This window comes from Canis lupus, chromosome 1 (assembly GCF_003254725.2).
Source record: "Canis lupus dingo isolate Sandy chromosome 1, ASM325472v2, whole genome shotgun sequence".
Lineage (NCBI taxonomy): Eukaryota > Metazoa > Chordata > Mammalia > Carnivora > Canidae > Canis > Canis lupus.
The window spans coordinates 27,183,586-27,210,014 of record NC_064243.1 but is presented as its reverse complement, the minus strand read 5'-3'; the positions used below and the strand labels follow the sequence as shown (position 1 = coordinate 27,210,014).

General features: G+C 40.0%; 1 protein-coding gene across 1 annotated transcript in view; it reads left to right on the top strand.

The window, feature by feature from the left end:
* The first annotated feature begins 2,884 nt into the window (after nucleotides 1-2,884).
* SGK1 (serum/glucocorticoid regulated kinase 1) overlaps nucleotides 2,885-26,429 on the top strand; it is a 109,562-nt gene continuing 86,017 nt past the window's right edge. Inside the window, exon 1 of the mRNA XM_025422333.3 lies at nucleotides 2,885-3,048. Coding sequence (XP_025278118.1) covers nucleotides 2,980-3,048 — 69 coding nt within the window. The 5' untranslated portion in view covers nucleotides 2,885-2,979. The remainder of the gene's footprint in view (nucleotides 3,049-26,429) is intronic.

Genomic DNA, 26,429 nt, shown 5'->3' with positions numbered 1-26,429 from the left:
AATTAATTCAACTAATAAAGCAAGTTTAATGTACAATCAGGATGGTTGAAGAAACCCTACTTTCCTTTTTGCCATAAGCAGCAGTCTATGCTCCTTCATAAGTACCAAGAACCCTGGCAAAGGAGACAGTGAGTACCTGGTAGTCACTCTGGGCCTACCTGCAGGTAATTTTATAAAAATAGAGGTAAGAGTGATATGAGAGATGCCTTGTTTTCTCTGAGTAGCCAACACAGTGTTGGCTTACCAGATCCAGCACATTTCTCTATTATTGCAGTGACCGAAATAGAGTCCAAAGTAATACCCTGACCTGGCCAGAATCCCTGCCCTATACTTCTCCTTCATCTGGCCAACTTCTACTCTTTCTTTAATGCTTTGCACTAACATTATCCCTTGCAAAAAAACTTCCCAGGCCTCCTCTGCCTACTCTAAACCACCTTGCCAGGCCTCCAACTGCAGTGGGGATAATGCCAGTACAGATATCATTCTTGCCACAGTGTATATTTTTCCACTAAGCTGTAACTTCCTTAGAGACAGAATCTATTGATACTTGTATTCACAGAATCTTCCCTAGGATTACCATAGACTCAGAGACAGTGGCAACATCTCCAAGGGATCACATATACTGGGGCAGAGGGAGAGGATTTTTTACCTCTACCTCTACCTCTTCCCCTATAATTTCTATTAGCCAACCCTCTTTACCCCAAATAAACATACAGTATACTTAAAACCAGTATGCCTGCTAGGTCAGTGTAGAACTAAGGCAAGGCCCCTAGCATCCCTTGCCTACAGGATGCTCAGAGAGCAACTTCGACATATCCCTCAAACTCAATAAATATCTGTTCACATGCCTTCCGGAGAGAAGAAAGTTGAAGAACAGGAAAGAATTTGAATGGTCATGATTTTTAAAAATCAAGTTTACAGCACTATAACTCACATACAGCAAAATGTTCTTCCTCTTTTCATATAAAAGTTTGATGACTTTTGACAAACGCATAGTCATAAAACCACCATCATGATCATGGTGGGAACATTTCTACAATCCTCAAAGATTCTCTCCAAGCTACCAGAGTTTTAAATGAACTCTTCAGAAGAACCACAAAACCGAATACTGTCATGGATTAAATAATGTATCCTTGCATCTTGGACAATTTAATGTATATCTCCAAAATGAATGGTCGATTTTTTTCCATCACTCATAATGCCATCATTTAGTTGTGTTTAGAAATCTCAAAGCATTTAGCAAATAAGATTGAACTGTCATTTCCCAAAGAAACTTGGTCCAGCTCTAGAGGTTTATACTCCAATTCAATGAAATGAACACATCTCTTCCCATTTGGCCTGTATGTTTCTCTTCTAGGTATATTGTTTTTAATGAGTTGGCCATTTTTTTTTTATCAAGTTGGCATGTGCCTTCCCCTTACTTATCAATTACACTCCTTTGTGACTATGAAAAGGCTCTGCATCCTGGGGACACTTGGTACATTTGGATTTGATTTGATGGATAAATGGAATGACACAGCAAACAAGTGAATGAGTAAATACACAAGTAAATGAAGGAAGGAAGGAATGAGCAGTTGCCTCCATTTCATGGATGAGGCACTGTCTGAGAGACACCATGAGGTCAGGTGACTGGCAAAAAGCCATACATTAATAGGCTAGCAGTGCCAGATTAGATGCCAAGCTTATTTTCTTTGCTGTCTCCATTTACCCATCAACTCTCATTTTTGAAAGTCTCCATAAAATATCAACATTAAAGACTAAACACGGAAAAACAGGCCAGACACAAATTAAGTGGTGTCTTAAAAATGAATTTAATGTGCAAAGAATGACATGAGTAAGGGTTTCAGGGGTAGCTTTCCACTTGATAGGAAACGGCTTTCTTCTCATTCATCAGGACTTCCTTTCCATCACATGGATTCAGTAATACTTTTTGGTGATGCTCTTTGTGTTTTTTGTTTGTTTGTTTGTTATGTTTTTTTTGTTTTTGTTTTAACCATAAGGCACTTTGTATATGTCCATTGTGTTCTTTTTAAACGGCCTTCTTTAGTGAAAAAGACAATTACTTTCACTATTGCCCACTAGATGATGACAAGTGGGGAGAGGACACTAGAAGGGGTTCTATATATATGGTTAGTGTGAGATCCTCCATTGTTCTACCTACGCTTGCACCACATTTCATTTTCCTCCACATCTGAACAGATCAGGATTGAATCTGATCACATTTCCATTGAGAGACTCCCTGTATTCAGGAACACGTACCAAAAGAACGTCAGTGAGCATAAGACAAAAACGGTCTGCGTTTCCTATGCCACTCTGATCTAAATGGTCCCAACAACAAAAAAGTAAAGAAATACACTATTAAAGTAGCCCTCCCGAGGGGTGTCAACTGCTCTCCGGTGCGTCCCAGCCCAAGCCTCCTCTCCCGGGCGGCTCAGATATTCGGGATCCTCGGCGCCTCCGCAGCGCGTCCCCCCGCCACCCCCCACCCCGGCCTCTCCGGCTCCCCCCTCCCCCGCTCCCCCGCTCCCTCCCTCCCTCCCTGAGGCTTCTGCTCCTTCTTACTCCTTCTCTCGGCTGCTTCACCGCAGCTCCCACCGAACTTGCGCGGCCGCAGCAGCCCTCCTCGGAGCCGCCCGCCAGCCGCGCGTCCCCCGGGCCGCCAGGTAGCGGGGGCGCGCACGGGGAGCCCCTCTCCGGGCCCGCCCGCCGCAGAGCATCTCCCGGGGCCGCCGGCCGCCGACGCCCGCCGTTCGCCGCCGCGATGGGAAGAGCGAAGCCACCGGCCGTGGCCACCGAGAGCGGGGAGAGGTTGCCGCAGTAGCGGCGCGGCGGAGCGAGCGAGCGAGCGAGCAAGACCCCGGGCTCCGCGTCCCGCTGCGCCCTCGCTGACTGTCTCCGGGGGGCGGGCGGCCGGGCCCCGCGGCACCCACCGGGCGCTGCCACCCTGGCTCTGTCGCAGCGAGCTCCCCGCTGTGGAAAATGGTAAACAAAGACATGAATGGATTCCCAGTCAAGAAATGCTCAGCCTTCCAATTTTTTAAGAAGCGGGTAAGGACAGGTTTTGTTCCTTTTGTTTTCTGCTCTTCTCGGAGACGCTCGAGTCGCTGGCCCGGGGTGAGCCCCAGGTTCTCTTGCAGCGGCCGGAGAGAAGGGCGGGCCGCGGGAAGCGTGGTCCAGCTGGGAAATATCCCTGCCTCGATGCCCCTCTGCGGGTGCGGGTGCGGGTGCGGGTGCGGGCGCGGGCGCGGGCGCGGGCGCCTGGGAGGACCGGGTGCGCTGGGCTGCCCTGGCGAGGGTGCGAGCGCCGAGGGGGCATTTCTCAAAGCCACGAGATGACGGGCGGTTTCTAAGAGAATTGGCCCCGGGTGCAGCCCCGGCTAGTACTTCTTCGGTCAGGGACCAATTCAGTAGCTCTCCTCTCTCGTCGTGGAAGGGTTCAACTTTTTCCACACCTTTCATTGACTCCGTTTCGGCTGATATTTTGCCGTCTTCATTGCAAGCGGCAGCGTCCAGCTTTCCAAAAACGTTCAGCCGGGAACTTGCCGGGTCTCTGTCTATGGTAAAAATAGCAAAGGACGACAATGACCTTTTGCAGAAATGATGGAATCCAGCATTTTAAATCCTCTATTTCAAGTTGCCTCGATGTTGCTCGGTTATGACTGCCTTTCTTTTAGCGAGAACAGTGGATGGTCTGAATCCAAGTGACAAGATGGGGTTATGCTGCTGTATACATTTATTCCTCCAATTCCTCCTGCTTCCATTCATAGCGTGAACATCACTTTGCTTACAAATGAGCAAAAGAAAAGGGGTGGGGGAGGTCTTTTTTTTGTGTGTGTTTCATGATAAACCCCATACATTGTGATGGTCACGCTCTGGTCTATATAAACCGACAGATTTATACACAAGTGGGAGGTAAGAAATGAATGATTGTTAAGGGACCGATGACTGACACTCTTGTGGAGAGTTTCGTAAGCAACAGAACCTTCCTTCCACCCCTAAATGCCCTGTCCTATTTAATCCTCTAGGGCAATTCCATCAAAATGGCTCTCTCCATTCATTCTTCCCATCCTTCATTCAGATCCTCTCTGTGCTGTGCCTGACACAGGGTCCTTCATTTAACCCATCAGCAGAACACAGTGAATTCCATACTGGGCCAGGCTACCTTCCTGCACCAAATGGGCAAGCTGGGAAAGCCGTGCTGGCAGCAGTAAGTCAGGCCCAGCTCGAGGTCCAGCACTGGCTCCCCTTGACTGTCTCATTGATACGGCACAGCCTTCCCCCAACTCCATGGGCCAAAACATATGCATTAAAACCAAAGCAAGACCACCCTGTCCTTCCTGCTGCTCCTGGAGATCCCTCACTACTGAAGATTGCAGGCTGAAGCAAATCAAGTCCGTGCAACTTCTGAGAGCTCTGCAGTATTTCTTGGTTTTCCCTGTAGTCAAAATGCTTCTTTCCAAGGAATGGGCCCCACTCTGAAAACTAATCTCCAACAGCAAACAAATGTTTTGCTGCTAATAATAATTTCTTAAAATGTCATAGCCCATAATTCAGTGCTTAAACCCTTAACTCTGTTTTAATTAATTAATTAATTAATTAATTTAGTGGTATTGGTGGGAGTGGGATGAGGATGGTATTTTAAAACTCGGTCAGGGCAGCCTGGGTGGCTCAGCGGTTTGACGCCGCCTTCCACCCAGGGCCTGATCCTGGAGACCCGGGATCGAGTCCCACGTCAGGCTCCCTGCATGGAGCCTGCTTCTCCCTCTGCCTGTGTCTCTGCCTATCTCTCTCTCTCTCATAAATAAATAAAATCTTTAAAAAAATAAATAAATACAACTCGTCAGTTAGGTTATTTATTTATTTATTTTTAATCAACCAATTAGCTGTCAGGTAGAATCTTTTTAAGTGTTACTTATTTTCTTTGCTATCAAAATGCACTAATAGATACATAACTTACCGTCTGGTTTCTTTTTGCTTAAAAGCATAATTTACCCATCGTCTTCAGCTGGCACCTCTGTTGACCTTTAGTTTTGCAAAGAACTAGCTGCGGTTTTATCTGAGTATTTGGCAGGGAGTAGGAGGTCTATACCAAGATTTTCTGGCCAGCAGCTTCATCTACCTTCTAGAGCCTGGGTTTATCAGTTGCTGGAGATAGAATCAGAAATCCCCCTACTGGTCTCCTTGCTCCTCAAGGACGGCAAAATCAGCAGAATGTGACTTTGTAAGAAGTCATGGATAGCCCCAAAGATAAATTCCTTGATTCTTGTCTACTGGTATACAAATTCTGTTTTAAAAGCTCATTTCATTTTGTACCAGGACTTTTGCTTTAGGCTTTGCTCTTTTGTTTGTTTGGTTTTGGGGAGGTTTTTTGGTGTTTCATTATACCACCAATATTAAATAAATGTGTAAAACATCAAGACGATGCCAAAGTAAGTCCCACCTCTTCCCCAATCTCTCCCAGACATAACTGCTGCAACCATGTCGGTGTTCATAACTTCTAGCTTTTTTCTATGCATCTACATACACATTCATATCCTAGAATGTCTTCGTTTTCAGCTAAGAATAATCTATTTTCCCTTTCTTCTATTGTTGAAGTTCCACACATTGCTGCATATTTATTTTTAACCTAGATGGACAGTCTTACAAAGTGAGGCTTTGTTCAGTGCCCACATAAAACCATGAATAGATCTTGGGAAAAAAAAAAAAAAACCCACAGGTATTTTAGGGCTCACGAGAAAGACTGAGGCTTGGACCCAAACTATGATTGCAGAAGGCTTGAGGGGTGCTCCTGCCACCTGTGAAACATTCCAAAGGGAGCACCAAGAAACTCACCAGAGGGAAATACCAATGACTTGCCCCATCATTCATTTAGAAGAATAAGTGTAGCTGCCATTTATCCACTGCTTCCTACATTCTGGAAGTTGAGGGCCAAGTACTTTACATATACAATCTCATTGAATCCTCACAGAAACCCTATGAAGTAAGAGAAATTATTAAATGTGCAGAGTGTGGCTTAGGGAGATTAAACATCCAACCCAAGGTCACGTAGCTAAAAAAGTAGCAGAGCTAAAATTTAAACTTTGTTTAACCCAAAACCTGTGTTCTTAGTCCAGACTTCTGATTGCAAATCATCCTCCTTACCTTTTTTTAAATTTTCCACCATAAAATCTTTTTTTTTTCCAAGTGAAATTTTATATTTCTATGCGAGGTATCAAACCAATAGAGGCAGCCGATCCTCAGCAGACAAGCTTCTGGAAGTTCCTTTTCAGCGCACAGTCTGAAGACAAGCAGTCTTGGAGCTATTCCCCCAAATCCTTCAGACTTATGCTTTCCACTCTCATGTCTTAAAAGCTCAACTAAATCAGCTTAATTTCATTTAGTTGAGACTTGCTAAGCTAAACTCCATAAGAGTTCTACTTTCAATGTCTCCATGTTAATGATAAGTTCGCATTAGATGCCTCTGGATTATCTTTTATTCTCAGAGTCTGTAAAAATTCACTTAAAATGAATGGGGAAATGTCCTTATCAGTTTTATTTGCACAATCCAAGAGCTTTAAAAGTTATCAGTTGTGCCAACGATAATCCATTTTCATGGATTTAAAGACCCGTTCATAATTTAGATTCTTGCATTATGACTCAGAAAACACAAACAAATGGCATGGTCTTCAACTTGATAATCTTCTCTGGAAATACATTAGGTGTGTATAAAAGACTTCTATAGCCATAATTATATTGTCTTCTGTAAAATTTCAAAGAATATCTAGCCATATAAAATTTTGGAGAAATTGACCTCCCTGTTTTAATGATGAGGAGACAGTATCAGGAAGGTGAAGACACCTGCTCAGATTAGAATGGGGCTAAGCACTGCTCACTTGTAGGGTTTTCACTCTTAGATCTAGTGTACTTTCCTCCTCATCATGACCTCTAACTGGTTCAGTGCTTCATGCCTTTTCCATTTGTTTTCTTTTTTTTCTTTTTTTTCTAAGATTTATTTATTTATTTATTTATTTATTTATTCATTCATTCATTCATTCATTCATGATAGACATAGAGAGAGAGAGGCAGAGACACAGGCAGAGGGAGGAGCAGGCTCCATGCAGGGAGCCCGATGTGGGACTCGATCCTGGGACTCGATCCTGGGACTCCAGGATCACACCATGGGTAAAAGGCAGCGCCAAACTGCCAAACCGCTGAGCCACCCAGGGATCCCCATGTCCATTTGTTTTCTAAACAATAGAGTAGGAACAAAATCTAGCTCTTGTTTTCATAGAATTAACTGCCTAGTGACCAACTTTGACAAGATACTATTGTTTTGATGCAGTATTTCATGATTTTGTGCATTTGAACAATTCCATATGTTGTATTGTTCTTTAATCATAACAGATTTTAGAATCACCACCACTTATACAACACTAGCTTTGCTGGGCGCTGTTCTAAGAGGCTTAAGTACATTACATATGTAAATTCTCACAAAAATCCCAAGGTAGTTGCTATTGTTACCCCGATTTCACAGATGAAGAAACTAAGGGGCATGGGGATGGAGGAAGTAGTCCTAAGGCACACTGCCAGTTAGTGGCAGAATCAGAGTTTGGATCAAAGCACTTGGCTCCAGAGCCCATAGCCTTAACCACTGCCCACCTTGTCTGTTGGTGTTAGCCAATCCAGAGTGGTCAGAAGAGAAGTGAAGAGGTATGACTGCCCTAGCTTCCTCCTCCCTGTAAAAATGTCAGGGAACAAAGCAAAGGTTTTCAGCCTGGTTATGATGTTTACCCTGGCAGAGCTGAGGGGTAAAATTTAGCTCCTCTGAAGTGGTTATTCTCCACCACAGTTCCATTAACAGCATTCCTTTACGTGTATTTCTCTTTACTGTTCTATTATGTCTGCCTAAAGCGTTGAATTGGAATGATAACAAATATCCTCTTCCTATGTGAAATGCTTCATGTCTTCCCAGAGGGCTAACATTTACTGAGCTTTTACTAAGGGTCAGGCACTGTTCAAAGCACTTTATTAGTGTAATCCTCAGAATCACTTGATTATGCCCATTTTACAGCCAATGCCTGTCTTACAGCCAAGGACACTGAGCTTCAGAGAGGTTGAGTAACTGGTTCAAGGTCATAGTGCTATTAAGAGGGGTAGCAAAATTCAAACTCAGGAGGTCAGCTGTAGTCCCACCAATCTTTACACCTACATCTCTGGCACACACTGCCATAATGCTAACGCTGTTTCAGGGTTGACTCTCCCCATTGGAAACTACTGTGAGGATGATCTAGAGACGATTTTGTGGGGAGTTTTTGGCCATAGCTATGGAGAGTTAACATTTTCCAAGTGACTCCTGAGGGTAGGAGGAATATTTTCCAACAAATCTGGTCTCCAAGATATATTTGATCATACTTCCTGGAACCATGATGGAGACTCTACTGGCTTCTACTGTGCTTTCTTCAGAGATTGCTAAAATCTGATTTGGAGAGTCCTTCTTGTGTGAGCTCCAACAGCATAGTACATGGTCCTACTCACCCTACACTATAACATCAGGACTATTTATTCATCTGTAGCTCCCACAGGGCAGGAAGGTCCTTAAGGACAGAGAACCCATTACCTTGTTCACTATGTTTCTAACTTGTCAAAGCAAATTTGTTAAATGCAAGTATATACAAAATGAATGAATGAATCCTTTTGTTAACCTGTCCCAAAGTCATCATCTTGTCCTCTTCCTCTGCATTTTTCTTCCTTGAAACAGATTCATGACTTAGAAGTCTAATGTATTCTAATTTCCTCTCTGTTTGGATATAGATTATAAATAAATGAAAACTTTGAAAAATAACTTAAATCTGGTTCAAGAACAAGTTGGTACTAGCTTAATAGTTGACAGGTCCTTAGGGAACCTTGATCTCTTCTTGTTTGCTGCTGCAATGTCTACTCCACAGCCTCTTTTCTGTAATGCTTTTCCTGTTGGGTCAATCGAGACAGATGTAGTAAGACTGACTAATCTCTAATACAACTATGACTTCAATATTATATAGTACTTGTGTTATTTATTTTCCCACCCAGAATTTTAAAAAAAAAATCCTTCAAAATTATTATTGTTCCTCATTTTCAATGTGGTTTAGGAGCCATGGAAGATGAAGGTGAATTTGGACCCAAGATGCTTTTTCCACTTTGACCACTAAGTCCTTCGGGGTTTGACCTGGAGCAGGCACAGGTTTGGCTGGCTGGGTATAGCTATGCCAGGGAATTGGTCTCCAATACTGCAGAATGCAGGAGAGGTGCCATCCTCATGTAGTCCATGTTTTGGCACCCTAGCAATTCTCGAGAAAGCCCTGTGCTAGTTAGGCTCTCACTCTGCAACAGCGCTTGGGAAATATTTTGAGTGGAAAGTGTAGCAGAGTTCCTTGAAAGTTTTGTTTTTTGAAGAATTAGTGCTAACGTGCTGGTGCCATATATAACACTGGAGTAAGAAATATTCTGAGCTCGCCCATATTTGATGATCTGTAAATGCTTCACCAGATAGAGCAAAACCAAAATGGGGGTGGGGAGCCATTGAAACACATGTCCCCATCTGAAGATGTTGGACTATAAAAACATAAAGGGAAGAACTGTATGAGAATTGGATCTATAGAAAAATTTAATTAGTAATTTAGGTCAAGCTAAAGATAGTTCACTAGAAGAAATACTGTGGAGACAGATTTTTAAAGTGTCTTTTTTTTTTTTTAAGTGCACCAGTTTTAAATTTCAGCAGTAAGTCCAAACAGTTAAATAGTAAATACTAACATTCTTGACATTGGCAGATAAGGAGGAAACTCCTGATTTACCAGTCACTTGCTGGCTAACCAGAGCCTCAGATCCCAACTTATTAGCTTGTCTGAGTGTAGACTCATTGGCTTCTCATCAACACCACAATAAGGACCTTTATTCTTTCCATAGGGTTTAAGAAAGTTAAATTCACAGGGCAGACGGTTTCCCCAAAGAGCTTTAACTGAAGGAATATGCACAATGTCCCTGGAGGTCCACATTCCTCCTGTTGGGAAATCTGCTCTGGCCCTCATTCCCAGGGCATCCTCTTGGCCCAGCAAGGAAAAGGCAGTTGCAGTGATATACCCTGGTCCTTGGTCTAAGGGCCGGCCTCGCCGGCAAGTGGCCAGATTTCCCTGGCAGACTGTAGAGTTAGGCTGCAGATTTTAAAAGATTATATGTGGGAGGAAGTGGAGAATGAGGTGGGAAGAAGACAATAGGAAAAGCAGACCAGACAAGTTGCTGCTCTGGCTTCCTTGTGTAGCTGCTCCAGCATGTGAAGACAAGATTAGTATTACAGGTTTTTTTTACTCTCACACCTATTGCTTTGCAGCCTTCTAAAATGATTTCATAAGTATTTACAACAAAGGGAGATGAAAATCGAGGCTGTAACTAGGGCGGTAGGAGAATCTTCCCCTTGGTAGTGCAAGATGCCAAAATATTACTCTAATTGCTTTACAGAGCCTGCTGTGATATTTTTCTGGGAAGAATCCACTTAGCTATTTTTATAGCATTGGGATCACCTTGATCTATTTTCCCTTCCTAGGTCAGGGTATTCACCCAAAATGCCATTAGCTTGGAGAAATGACTGACCATTTCGTTCTTCTCCTCCTCTTCTCTCCCCTCTCCCCTTCTTCTCCTCTTCCTTCCCTCCCATACCTCCTCCTCCTCCTCCTCTTCTTCTTCTTCTTCTTCTTCTTCTTCTTCTTCTTCTTCTTCTTCTTCTTCTTCTTCTTCCTTCTTCTCCTCCTCCTCCTCCTCCACCTCTTCCTCCTCTTCTTTTTCCCTCTCTCTCTCAACTCTAAAGGATAAGTTCACACCAAGGTAAAAGATGCAAAAGCCTGAAGTAAAATATTCCTAGATTTGTGTCCTGTAGAAAGCCAAGAACTCTTGTTCCTCTAACCCAGTGGCTATAAGAAAATCTTTCTATTTCTGTTACAGTGAGCTCAGCCAGGATGAAAGACCACCACACATCAAGATTTTTGGAAACAGCAAGGTGAAATGGGTCCCCAAATAGTTAGAACATTTTGATATCAAGTCCATGTAGGCCTAACATTAAAATATACTGAGGAAAAATATTAAAGTTTGAGAATTAAAAATAAAGAAGAATATATATATATATATATATATATATATATATATATTTTCAGTGTTTGTTAGTCACAACTATACTCTTTTCCATAGAATGATCTTTCTGAAAAGTGACCAAATTTCCTTTGAATCCTGAATCTCTCTGGATCAGGATTAATTTGGGTTATATCACAGAAAAAAAAATTATGAGAAAGAAAACTATGAGTATATAGCTTTCAGGGTGATTAAAAAGATTGAGGTAAGGCCAAGTAGCACAACAGTGGAGATGTGGTCTAGAAGTGAACACATTAAAATGAACTTTCTAGGGGCAGCCCTGGGTGGCTTAGTGGTTTAAGCACCGCCTTCAGCCCAGGAATTGGTCCTGGAGTCCCGGGATCGAGTCCCACGCTGGGCTCCCTGCATGAAGCCTGCTTCTCCCCTTGCCTGTGTCTTTGCCTCTGTGTGTGTGTCTCTCATGAATAAATAAATAAAATCTTTTTTTAAAAAAATGAACTTTCGGGAACCCTGGATGGCGCAGTGGTTTAGTGCCTGCCTTTGGCCCAGGGTGCGATCCTGGAGACCCGGGATCGAATCCCATGTCGGGCTCCCGGGGAATGGAGCCTGCTTCTCCCTCTGCCTGTGTCTCTGCCTCTCTCTCTCTCTCTCTGTGACTGTCATAAATTGAAAAAAAAAAAATGAACTTTCTAGTCTCATAGAGTTTCTCTGAAACTAGGAATATTAACTCCCTGAGGGGAGAGATCATGTCTGTTTTGTTCACAGCTCTGTCTGGTACTTAGTAGCCACTCAACAAGATATGTTTAATGAATCAATAAAGAGACATTAATCACGGGGTTTGGGGAGGAGGTGTCATGTGTAATTATGATATAATTATCTTTTTAAGTAAAAAGGATTTTGATAAAGAGAGGAAGTAAGAATTAAAGAAAATCTTGTCATGATTTCCACTGCTTCTAAGTAGTGCCATTTGCATTCCAATAAATAAAAGTGTGAAAGAGTTATGCATTAATGAATGAATGTACTCTTAAAGCAGGTAATGCAGTGACATTTTTGTTTAGTTAGACTTTGCAAAAACTAGATTTGAGCAATAACCTCTAAACAGGCTTCTATTTTGATGATTAGTTTGGCATTTTTATAATATTAGATGTAAATAATTTCTAAAAAATTTGTAACAACTTGAAGGGCTTGATTTAGGAATACTCAGGTCTTTTACTTCAATTGTACTGATTAACAAGAACAGGTGAGTGGAAATATTAGTGACTTACTGAGTAATATATTTAATGGAATGATAAAGCTTAAGGAGTTAAAAGATATCAAAGAGGTCTATGGCACTGCATTCATGGAGGGAAATTATAGAATTTTGAATCCATCTTCAGGTGAGAAGTAAGAAAGTGTCTAAAAACTATCTTTGATTCTCACTGGGAAATAAGAGCTGTGCCAGTTTGGTAAGCCTGCCATAACAAAATGACAGACTGAGGGGCTTGAACCACAGAAATTGATTGTCTCACAGTTCTGGAGGCTAAAAGTCTGAGATCAAAGTGTCAGCAGTGTTGATTCCTTCTGAGGCCAGGAGAGAAGGATTTCCTTCCAGCCATCTCTCCTGGATTTGTGGATGGCTGTCTTCTCCCTGCATCTTTTTTTTTTTTTTTTCCTTAGGGCCTATTTATGTTAGAAAAAGAGAGGGAGAGAGAGAGAGAAAGAGAGAGAGAGCATGAGTGAGTGGGGGGAGGGGCAGAAGGAGAGGGAGAGAGAATCTCAAGCAGGCTCCCCTCTGAGTGTGGAGGACTCGATCCTAGAACCCCAAGATCATGACCCGAACCAAAACTAGGAGTCAATGCTTAGCGGACTGCACAACTCAGACACCCCTTCTTTCTGTATTTTCATATCCTCCACCCTCTGTAGGTATCAGTCCAAATTTCCCCTTCTTATGTCGACAACTTATAAGGGACCTTTATAAAAACACCAGGCACACCTCATTAGCAGCCAACTTCTATTAACTTGATTACCTCCATAAAGATCCTATCTCCAAATACATTCTGAGTTTCTGGGGTTAGGACTTTAATATACAAATTGGCAGGGGGGAACATAATCCAACTTATAAGAAAGGTTTTCTCTTACCATCATAGTTTCACTTATATCTGCAATGGAACATCCCCAATAGAATGGGCTCTCAAGTAGAAAGTTTTGCTTTGTCAAAATTAGTATTACTAAGTTCTGGGAAACAAAATACTGCAGAAAATCTCTAATACTGGAAAATATCAGGCGAGACAGAGGTTTAAAAGGCAAAAATATCTTAATTGTCTTAAAGATGATAATGTGGTAGAAGCGGGGAGAGAAACAATAACCGGAAAAATATTGCTGCTAAGTTTTTATGCAATAAAGCTTGAGGAGCTAGATGGCTGATGGAATGTCTACTATAGCACTTAAGAGCTTACAAGTAAATAATAACCATGTGTAAATGAACATCTCCAAAGAATATCAATATAACTTGTTCCTCTTTCAACCACTTGAACTTAAAGATTAAGTGTTACATAAGAACTAGGACCCGGCCCTAAGCACAAGGACTTCGTTATCAGCTCTGGCAAAGGGGTCATATTATAGTCAACTTTTCCATGAAAGGGCCCACACCTTCTCACATTGCTGGTGAGGAGGTGGTGAAGCCATTGCTAATAATTAGTCTTCTAGCATGAAATGAATCAGGCATTTGAGAGTAACTCTTCAGACTTAATCTCAATCAGACAGAATTCCAGAATATGTAATTATTTTTCCATCCCATATCTTGACAATTAGTTCTTGCATTATACATTTTATTCTTTTCCAAAAATCAGAGCAATTAACATTTCTAACAATGCTTTCCTTCCTAAAGTCATTATCTTCCAAAAAGCAGGTTCAGCCTTAGTGTTGAAACTCTTTTCGGTGGAGAGGGGTGCATGGAGGTTTCTCATCATCAATAACCAATATTAATTTAACACTTGCATGTGTCAGGCATTATGATAGAAATGTGAATGTAAGATAGTATGTTTTCCTTCACAGTTCCCATCCTACCCTAACCCCAGGAATTTTGATCACATCTCCCTGTTGTATACTCTTTGTAGCTTCCTGTACTTCTTTTTTTATGGCATCTGCCAATATTTAATCACATATTGGTATAGCTATTTAATAAATTTCCTTAATATTAATTAATATCCTCCTAGACTCTGATCTTTTCAAGGGCTGGGGCTTGTGCGCTCTCTTGCTTACAGTGATATCCTGAGAGCTTGTCTCCTGGAGCATTATGAATAAAACCTATGGAAACAAAAAGATAGGAAATTATGAAATGGTGATTTAAGGGGGAGAGAAGAAGTTTTTTCAATTTTATTGTTTTTTAAATTTTATTTTGTCTTAAACAGAGACAGATGCTAAGACTTCAAGTCTGAGACACGTTATATTCCAAATGGCATTGCTTTTGAAGTCATTGTCTCTTCTATCATTTACTGTTTCTTGTGAGTAGATGCACATAATAAATTGCTCTCATAATTTAGCAGTAGGTTAAAGATTTTTCTTTTTTTTTAAGATTTTATTCATTTATTCACAAGACACACACACACAGAGGCAGAGACATAGGCAGAGGGAGGAGAGGCAGGCTCCATTCAGGGAGCCTGATTTGGGACTACAGGATCATGCCCTGAGCTGAAAGCAGATGCTGAACCTCTGAGCCACCTAGGCATCCCAAAATTTTTCTTCTCTGAAAGAAATCACATTTAGCATGGTATAATCCCACAGGTTTGCCTCAGTTGCCAGGAAACCCAAAGCTAAATTTAAAGGTAGATTTCAAAAAAAAAATAAAAAAATAAAAAAAAAAGTAAAGGTAGATTTCAGTGAACAATTTAGACAAATCTGTAGAAACATCTTCTCAGTTGCTAAATTTGGTTTTAGTCTTGTATTTTTATTTTAACTCTCTTGTTATGCGTATCTTGTTGTAAACTGCCTCAGATGTTTTCAAAAGTAAGATAGCATATTATACTAATGCATTGCTATAGTGATAAAACAGCAAACACAGAAGAAATCTAGTTCTAAAATGTAACGTGCTTCTCTACTAGCTTTTCTTCTTGAAAATATTTGACTCAGACTAGATGAAATTAACCACTGGACCAGAGCTAATTTTTAAACTGTAGGTTTATTATCTCAGATGTAAAATGTAAGCCATTTGCTCTCAAAGTAAAACTATCGGAATATTTTTGGCTTGTCTCCTTAAAATATATTATAATACTCCAAATCCAGTCGAATGGTACTAAATTTGTTATCTATGGTTACATTACAAAATAACCCAAACTTAGTGATCAAAAACAACCAATTTATTTTTCTCATGATTCTATAAATTAGGAGTTCAGGTTGACTCATTAAGATGGTCCTGCTCCATGTCATGGGCTGGGTTATTCCTCTACTGTGTCATTCCTCTACCCCTACAGGTCTAGGCTGGGCCAGAAAGTTCCCGAAAGCTTCACTCTCCTATCTGGAGCCTCATTGCTCCTCTTCTGGCCTCTTTCTTTCTCTATGTAGCTTGAGCTCCTTCACAGCATCACACCTTAAGGTGGTTGGATGTAGAAGTCGTCTGGCTTCTGGACGATGTGTTTCAGGAGAATGGTGCAAGCTGCCCATCTCTTAAGGCTCTGCCTTGGAGGTTCTAGTGTTGTTTTCAATGCATTTGATTCATCAAAAGAGTCACAGGTCCAGCTCACATTCAAGAGAAGGAATAAACTCCACCTCTCAATGAGAAGAGTACAAAGTGAAATTATTGGATTTTTCTATTGTTTCACTAAAACATAGCATAATTTTCCCAATTGTTTCCAGCCATACTGAATTAATCTATAAACTTTTATAATCAAAGCATTTTCAGTTACATTCATTAAGCAGAGACACACAAACCCCCATAGGAGAAAGATACTAAGGACTCCTAATATGGGAACAGACAAACCCAGGTGGACTCTTACCTACATTACTCACAAGCTTTGTAACATTGGGCCAGCTATTAAATGCTCTTACATGTATTGGCTATAAAATGGGTTTAATAACAACACATAGCTCATAGAACCATTGAGAGGTTTAAATGAAAGAATGCATGTAAAGTATTTAGCTCTCATGTTTGGGACATATTTAGCACCCAAAAACGTAAGATATATCAAGACAACCTTAAAATTATGGCTTGTCCTTTTAGCTTACCATTCTACACTTTTTGTTATGGTATAAGGTGTGATTTTACTCATAAGGCTACTTATAGACATGGTGCTGTTGAACCTCTTTGCTTTTGGATTTTATTGTTTAAATGTCATTTCTCAAAAGAGTTCTTCATGGTCAGCAGGTTTACACTTTTATTGAGTCATTTAGCGGTTCCCAGAGGCTTAGGAACTAGTGACCATAATTAATTTCTCTTCTATAGATACTTGTCCCTAGAGCAACTGCAGTGGTCTGGCTTCATTGCTGAAATAGTACTTCATTTGTACAGGATCTCATTAAATCAAATGATGCCAAATTACTCTACTTTTTTGGAGAAGAAGGGAGAGGGAGAAACAGATACCCAAACCCTTATGTCCAACATATGATCACTTATTGAGATTCTATCTGAATTTATTTATTTTTTCTCTCTGAATTTAAAGCCAAGTCTTGTTTTCTAATCTGCCATGCTCTATCAAGTCAAGACTTGGAATTCATTTGCATATTCAAAAGCGTGGCCTTATAACTTATCAACACTCTGAAATACTCTTTAAAATCCTCTTGCTGCTCCACTTTCATGAAAATATTTCCTATCAAAGGCTCAAAACTTATATTGCAGGGCATTCCATCCTTCTTTTTAACTCTAAGATCAAGTTGTTTCATTTGTGTTTCCTTTGTTCCATGGACACTTATCTATCCTTTCCTTACCTTTCCCTGTCTCAGCAGGCCTCCCCAGGGACCACTCCCTTCATGAAAACTCAGCTGTGGCTTCTGTGGCTCAGCACTGTCCAGATTCTTCTCTTACCTCTGAGCTACTTCTTCATTTCCTTCCAGCCTCCTCCCATTCTATCCTACTTCTAATATGGGAGTGGCTCAAACTCCAACCTTGGCTCACTGGCCTCTCTCCTCTTATCATCATTTTCTTTGTTTTCCCTCTCACTCCAGTTCTCCATCTTTCTCACTTTCCCATGCATTCTTTCCTTTCCCCTCCCCAGCAACACACAAGTTCATACATTCAGGCTTTATATCCAATCTGTAGCTTTCTTAAATTTATCAGTTAGCTGAATGTCAAATCTTTATTCCCAGTTGTCCACTTGATGTTCCCATTGAAATGTATCTTGGACACCTTAAACTAATCCCATCTAAAGTTTGAACTAATTCCCACCTAATTTGATTCCTTTCCTTATTTTCCCCATCTCAGTAAATGAAACTACTATCCACTAATCTGTTAGAGCCAGAAACCTGGCAATTATTCGTCCCTCATTTCTTCCAACATCAATGCAATTCATTGACACGTCTTACTGAGTTAACTTCAAAAATAGATTTTTTTTTTTATCTTCATGGCCTTTCATGCAAGCCATGACCATTTTTTGGATTCTTTAATAAAGCTTTTTTACTCTTTCCTCCACATCTACTCTTCCCTGTCTTTCTCTTCCTTAACTTTCCCATGAAGAAATCACAGCACTTTTAGGCAGATTAACAGCTTTCCCATAGTAGTAAGCATTCCCGAGGAAACAAGGCAGTAAAAGAAGAAAGAACCGCCCCAGAGTCAGAGAGAGAAGTGGCAAACTTGATATTAGAAGCCAAGTTTCTTCTTTTTGGCAATATACTCTTTTACTCTCAGACATCTACTGTTTTGTGTTTCTCCTCTTCTTGATTTACTTTCTTTTTTTCTTAATTGAAGCATTTTATTTTGTGAAGAATAATGGTATTTGGGGCTGTCTTGAAAAAATGGATGCCAAATGCTTTAGTTTAAGTTACATTATTCATCCTCACCTATCTCAGGGCAAAAAAAAAAAAAACCTCACAGAGATTGGGAGAGTTTACCAGAGGCCCCAAAACCCTGTCTCGAAGGAAGTGGCCTAATTCTTTCTTTGAAATTAGAATAAACAGACATATTCAAACATTGAGTATTTCCAGATTGGGAATCTTTTTTTAAAGTGATTTGCTAAAACAGAGTATAATAACATGTTAGGGACCATACTTTTTATGAATTTTACTCTTTGTCCGCTGACCTCTTTGGATGGCTTTTGAAAGTTTTCCTTATTCTGGATACAGTCAGCATATTTTACCTTATGCCCTATGTTCCTTGGCATAACCCTCCACATCTAGTAGCTCAGGAATGAACTTGGTCTCCATCGCATCCTTTTTACTATTCCTCTACCTGCTCATTCCTCCTTTGTTCACTCCTCAGCCTTACTCCACACTTCACTAAATTCTACATAGTTTTCTGTAGCTAGCTGTAGTTTCCAAAGGATCCATGGAGTTTATCTAGCTGCTATAAATTGCACAGATTTCTTTCTTCAAATGTCTCTTTAACTCTCAGTAAATACTGACTTAGTAACAATTACCCTTCACTGACTGGTTATAATATACTCTCACAGGTAGTGTTTTCATAGCACTTAATTCGGAGCACATTCAATGATGTTTTTTTCTCCCTTGTGTCTCACAACTCAGGAATGCAGTATCCTTAACCTTGATTCACCAACAAGGATACTGAGCATCAGAAAGGTTAAGTAACTTTCCATGGTCACACAGATAAGAAGGCCCATGTAGGTTGACAACATTTAAGATTCTCTTTCCCTTACTTCACATCACTTCTCTAGAAACTGTTACGATTTTTCACTGGACAGTCCATGCTCACTGTCTGTTACCATAGGAACTGCAGAAACGAAGACTGGAGTTTTTGTTTTCATGCTAGCATTCTCAGGTTCTTTGGTCTAGGAGTAGAAGGGAATCCACTCTTGTCAATTTGACCTTCTAAACAGCTTTTGGCTCCCACTTCCATTTACTTACTGACAGTCTGCATTGCCATTTCCCTAGCCCACGTCGCCTTCATTCTTCCCTGAAGAACTGCCACCACCTCCTAACTGGCTTTCTGTTGCCAATCTTGTCCCACAGAACCCTCTAAACTTCAGTCTACAAGAGCTTTCTAAAACATCAGTTGGAGCATGATATGCCTGTGCTTGCTATATTGCAATGCTTCATGATAGCTCTCCAAAGAAGGTCCTAATTCCATTTGCATACCGTACCTTGGCTAATCAGATTCATAGAGACAGATAGTAGAATGGTGGTTTCCAGGAGCTGGGACCAAGGGAGAGGGGAATGAAGAGCTACTGCTTAATGAGTAAGAGTTTGTGTCTGGAAAGATGCAAAGGTTCTGGATACAGATGATGGTGATGGTTGTACAGCCATGTGAATGTACAGAATTACACAAAATGATTACAATGGTAAATGTATATTATTATGTATATTATATTGTACATTATGTATGTACTACATCATGCATGTTTTCTCACAATAAAAAAAAGTAAAACACACTTCATTAGGTGGGGAATGGCTAAAGAAAATTAAAGATGAGAAGAGGCATAGGGAGGACTGTGAGGAAGGAGGCAAGATAGGCTTCACTGCTACAGAATTTCTTGCTTGTTTTTGCTCAGGACCTGAGTTACCATGCACAACCACAAGTTTTGAAGCAGATTCCTTCTGATTACTGGTGCTACAAAAGCAAAGCTTTGGAAATGTGTGCTGCTAAATTCCCAAGAATTGGATGCCCTTTATTTCCCAAGTGTAGTCAATAAGTGCAATCCTCAAAAGGAATATTAGCATCTCAAACTGCTAGTCAGACCTACCATTTATCTTTCCTTGTCCATGTTTCAGTTTGACATAAGCGCTTCTCTGCTGTGCATCATCAAAGAATTATGAGACCATTTGAGGAGGTAAAGATGACTAGATTTTGAAAAGCAGATAATTACGTCTGATTTATGTCTCCAATGTCTCAATAAATCACCTTAATATCCATGCTTCCTTGAGTTTGGTTTTATATTATTTACTTTTCTTAACTCACAAAAATAATCCATGTGGATTCCAAGTCTAATCATAATCTTGTACTAAGCGATCTGACTTCTGGGTTTTTTGACATTAAAATGCAAGTTTTAAAAAAATAAATAAAATAAAATGCAAGTTTTTATTAAAGTACATGTCATCAAATCTTGAGGATTAAATCAAAGTTTGATCTCCATATTATAAAAACTAACTGGTTTAAAGTGAAATTTCTATCCAATCAAGGCTGTTTTGACTTTGTGATGTCTACTGTACAGCCTACCTGATTGTTCTTTTCTTTAATTGTAATTTGACTACTAAATAAACATACGTCTTCGAATATTTTTGTTTGCCTCTAACCTAAAGATTCCACCATTTAGGGACACATGACCAGCAAAACCTCATGATATACTTAGTTCTCCTTTATAATGTTATCTTAGTTAATTGTAACTATTTAAGATTTTTAAAAATTTACAAATGTTTCCCAATGAAATAGACTTTTACAGCTTTTTAGAAACTGGCAAATTATAAGCCATTTTAAATTGTCTAGATCCTAAGTATAAATTGCCAGAGCTTAATTCTTCTTCTTTTTTTTTTTTTTTGAGCTTAATTCTTCTAAAATTAAAAATATTCTCTCCTTCTTCTCACCTTCTTCTGAGACATTCAGACAGAAAACATGAAGTTCAGCTGAAAACACAGCCTAGAAAAACACAAGTTATCTAATTTGGAAGACAGCATATGAGTCACAGAATAAGCTTTGGCCGTGGTACTGCCATTTAATTTTCCTTTTTCGGTCTTTTTGTATTTTGTCAGATGGGCAGCCTTTGACATTTTGATCATTATGAGGATGTATTGGTAGTATTTCTAACATTCTTAGAAAATGAAAATATTTAAGTGACTTCCTAAATCGGAACCCTTGACTGAATGAATATTCGACCAGCTTCACATTTCAGATCAGTTTTATCTGGTGTTAGAAACTTTTTAAAACCATTTCTTTCATAATTTCAATGCATTCTGGATCCTTTTCATCTCCTCCCCACCCCACTTTTCTGTAGCTGCTTAATTTAATGTTTGTAAAATGATCCTTTCTCTTATACAATCTCTATGGGACCTTACTTTTCATAACAAAATCCATTTGTGCAGAGTGAAGAGCTCTAAAGTTTAATTAAAGGAAAGTAATTTATCTTATCTGAGTCTCACTTGTCCCATCTGTAAAATGGCAAAAGTTCTTTTTGCCTCTAAGAATGTACAATTTCTGCAAAATGATTTGCTCTCAGTGTGATTTATAACTAATGCGTACATCCACCACTCTCCTACACTATAGGATCCGATGGATTCTTATTTGGACTCCTTCAAAAGGTTCCTAGCAGGGCTCTCCACTGCCTGTCTCTCCTCACTCCAAAACATCCCACATATGGCTTGAGCTGCAGATAAACATTTAATATGCAATTTGACAGGTGGAACTGGTTTGCTCACAGAATTGGTTACAATTCTAAGCTAGTACCTCAGTTTGACCTTTCCGACCTTCCCATCTTCTTCCCTGCATGTTCTCTGTAATCATTGATTTGTTCATTCAAATGTACTTACTGAGGACTATCAGTTGAGCACTATGCTATGTGCTAGAAGTAATGATGAGCCAAAACAGAGAAGTTCCAGGCAAAGCTCTGCTTATATAAAGACTGGGATGGGAAGAAGTAGGGGTTTTATGAGACATAGTATATAGACTGAGACTGGAGCAGAGAGTCTGAGTGTAGGGCATAACTAGAGAGAGTAAAGTGAAAAAAAAAACACAGACACACTCACACACACACACACACACACACACACACAACCTTCTATAGGATCTCATGGACCTCCTTAAGGATTTGTTTCCTTATCCCTAGCACAATGAGAAACTCTGCTGAACAAAGTAGTGATTCCCTGCCATGTTCCTCCCCTAAACTATTGTTCTACAGATCCTTCAGCATGAACTACACTCATCTTTCCAACTTATAACTTTTATCTAGAACACCAATTTCAAATACCATCTTTTCCATAGAAAATTTTCTTCTCTCCCTAAATCAACTAGAGCTTGTACTGCAGTCATTTATACCCTTATGCCTTTCAAATACTAGACCAATGGAGTCTAACACAGTAGCCACTAGCTAGCTACATGTGGCAGTTGAGCATCTGAAATGTGACTATTCTAAATTGAGATGTGTTCTAAGTCTAGAGTATATACCAGATTTAAAGGCTTAGTATAGTATAAAAAAATATGAAATACCTCATTGATAATTTTGTGTTGATTAAATTTTGAAAGAACAGTATTTGGAATATTTTGGGTTAAATAAGTTATATTTGTAAGTAATTTTATCTTTCTTTTTATTTCATTTAATGAGGTTAGTGGAACATTAAAATTACATATGTGGTTCACATTTTATTTCTATTGAACGATACTCTTTTAGACTATACACTTCCTGCATAGTGAATGTTTGTTTAATTATACATCTGCTTATTCCCCTAAGAAGCACATTAGCTTGGCCACAGTGAAGACTCAGTAAATATTGTTTAAATTCTTTGCCATTCTCTAAAGAGTTTTTTAAAAAGTGGTTTGCCATTTTAGTACACTACCTACTTTCCATCTGAAATGTATAGCCAAAACTCCACAGTGAAAATAATGGGTGGGGGAGGGGGACATATTTTCCCCTGGACCCTAAGAAGGCTAACGTACTAAACATGTGGCAGGACCATGGCAGACACAGTAGGCCATGACTGCTGATTCAAAAGGTTTCTCTATTTCCAAAACAAGAACTTTTATTGCAGTGTATGGAAGGAACATTCAGACAGAGGATCCTTGTGGTTTCTCACTGTATCTGTGGAAAAAATCTGAGGTTAGGGCTTAAATTAAACTGACATTATAAAGAGCCTTTGTAGTTGCTATGTGTGTTTTAACATCTGTTGCTATAACTAAACTGACACTGATTATTCTGAGTGATGGAATAAAATGTGGTTTCCTGCTTATGAACACTTTCTAGTGTTAACTTGGTCTTTCTTAATGATGAGACATAGATTGAGGAAAATTATTAAAAGTCTAGAAAACATAACACAGAGAAAAAACTTATTAGGAAACCAAGTAATTCTGGTATGAGAAAAGGTATTTAGGATGTCCTAATACCACATCTATAATCTTATGAATTACTTTGTTTTGCCTTCCTTCTGGTTTAGAGCAATTCTTCTTATGGTCCTAGAAGCTCCCCAAGGCAACCTTGCATATACATTTACCTTTTGGTTAAGGGACTTTTGAGGATAAACAAACATATTTTTCATCATAAAATGGTTGGAAATACTTCTTTGCCAATGAGAAAAACTGACTTCGTGGAAATTATATTTTACACCTGGAAAAGATGTTTAGTTTTATACTTCTTCTCTGGAAGCTAATTTTCTGTCTTGCTGCCATAGGAACCTTTGGCTTCAACCAAACTCATCTCCACCTTGTCTCTTGAAATGCCTGCCATTCATCCATATTCATCTCAACGTTCACCCTGATACCACAGATTCTTTCCACGTATCTTACCATGTAACTCTTCTCAAAAGGTTTTCAGATTGCTAATGAAGATTAAGTATGGATAGACTCCTTGTACTAGCCCCTCTCCTATGACAACAGCAGCCTATGGCAGGCTACCTCCCTGCCAGGTGCCTTGTTCAATGGATTGTGACCAATATGACCAAGTCACTTTGTTGCTTTTTTTTTTTTTTCTCAGAAGGAGCAGAGGGATGGCAGATATCTAGGACTAATAAGCTCCTCTCTGATATGCCATGTGTTGTACTTATTTATGTGACTGTTGTTTCTACTTATTCCTAAGCTCAAAAATCTTTTGTTAGAAATAACTTATTTCATTATGTCAAGTGCAGTTATGGATGCTAGGATAAAAATGTGTTTGTATATTTGTGGTTGAAGTCTAGCACATTCTGTGGAGAGGTGATAGGAGTCAGACCTGGATTCCACATCTTACTTGCCGTATGACTTTACGCAAGGCAAGCAACTTTTTTGAGCCTCCATATTTTTCGTCTGTAATATGATAATGCTATTGACGTTGTGAAGTATTAGGTGTAAAGGGTGATAATTACACAGTGCCTGGGACACAATAGGCCTTCAATTACAGAAAGCTGTTTCTAGTGTGTTGGCACATTGCTATTGGAATCAGTGGCAGAAACTTGACTTCATTTTTACTGAAAAGTGTCCTTGCTTTATTGAGTACTCATTTGTGAAACATTTGTGAATCTAGAATAGTGTAGAAACATGAAACTCAGATTATGTACCTTGGGTATTACATCACTCATAAGTTATCACCTTTGACATAGTCATTGATGATATGTGGCACCAAAATCCAAAAGCAAACAGAAAATCCAAGCAAAACAAAACAACCTCTCCACCTATCATTTGGATTTTAGTGTATTTGATAGCCAATATGACGGTCTTGTGACAAATCAGTGTAGCCTTTAATAATAATATACATTTGTATAAATAGAGTGTTTTCACAAACATTATCTTTATTAAGCCTCACAGTAACTATTCTGTCCTGCAAGTAGGCATCTGATAGTGGTGATGATGATGATGATGGTTAGGGAAAAGATCATAGTAATATCACATATAAGAAGACACAAGCCAAGGAGGCTAGACTTCTTGGTTTTAATTCTCAATCTGGATGAAAGAATGAAAGTAAGAAACTAAGATTAGGTGCATATTAACTATCATACATTTTATTTGGTCCTTGCAATTGCTCAATTAGAGGATATTCCCTGTTGGTAAAGGAGGATGTTGAAGCCCAGGAAGTTCATGACTAAGGTCACAAGGAGTATTCCAGCTGGAACCCAAATCCCAGCCTGTCAAATGCCAACCATCATTTCACCACAACCAGGGTGCACTTGTTTTAACTTGGGCAGTCTATTTAACTTAATCAGTGTTCATTTTCCCCAGCTGTCAGAAGGGTATAAATGATCCTTTGAGCCCTGTTAACCTCTGACCTTCTAGTATGGGTCAGATGTTGTCTCTTGGCAGTTAGTATTAAGCCTCTCTGATCTGAAGACACTCCCAAAAAACCTCTTGTCTTGCTTCACCTTCCATACCATTTTATATGTTGGAGTCAATCCTGGATCAGGTAAAGTTGGTGGCATCCTCATTGTAAAACATTGCTGGTGAAATGGGCAGTCTGCTTGGAAGTCAAATGCTTTAGTAGCTCCTTTCTCTCAGCCGATCCTAAATCCATTGCTTCTGATACTTGCTTCCCAGGAAATTTTGTCTTTATATCACTTTTAAAACATCACTGGCCTTTAGTAAAGTTCATTGTCTACCATTTCCGTTGTACATTCTTGTTTTGTGCCTCCACAAGCACCTAACAAGTAATAGCATTCACAGATGTTCAGACCTATAAAGGAATGGGTTTGCATTGACAGCATAGCCCCATGTCCAGATGAACCCCAAGCTGGAAACCTCCATCCATCTCTACAGCTGGAGGAGGAGTGCCCAGAAAGTATTCCTTTACGTTAAATGAAATGCATGTGTGCTTCTTTTGGGTGTGGACTGAAGGGAGAAGAAGGCACTATACAAGGACAAGAGAGTGGTTGAGGGCCATAGTCCCTTGAGATTGCAGAGGGTGAAGTTTGGAAAGATTGCACAGTATTTGTTTCCCTGGATGGATTTGCACAGTGGTGGAGAAGGGAATGTAAGGACAAGATGCTGAAGGGCAGTATTCTCCAGTGGCTTTGAAACTCAGCAGGAATCATGCCCCTGATGATTGCCAAATGGGACAGAGAGCAGAGCAGAGGGGTGTTTTCCAACCCCTAGCCATCCGCCCTTCATCACCCTCTCATGTCAACATCAACACATGGTGGCTAATGCATCCCAAGGATGCCAGACTAACAGCAAAGGTGGCTAGGCAGAGCCAGCAAAATACAACCAGGCTGGAGGCCAGATAAGGTTAAAGACCACACACACACACACACACACACACACACGTGCGCGCGTGCGCACAAACACATACACACAACTGGATCTTTTTCTGGGGACAGTCTGAGGGGAGACTGCCACTGAGGTATAATTTGGCTATTTACCTCTCACCTAACCTCAATTGCACCAAAAGGCTCCTTGAGGGCTGGAACACATTCAAATGAGCAAATCGGAATAGTAAATGGTCACTTTAGAAAATGCTAACAACCTGGCCCTGTGGGAAAGACATCAAATGTGGTTTTCCTTGTGAGGACATCAGGATTTTAAAATCCTATCCTTGATTTGAAGGAGGAGGGAAAGGACACTAAGGAGGGAAAAGCAAGAATGTACAAGGCCT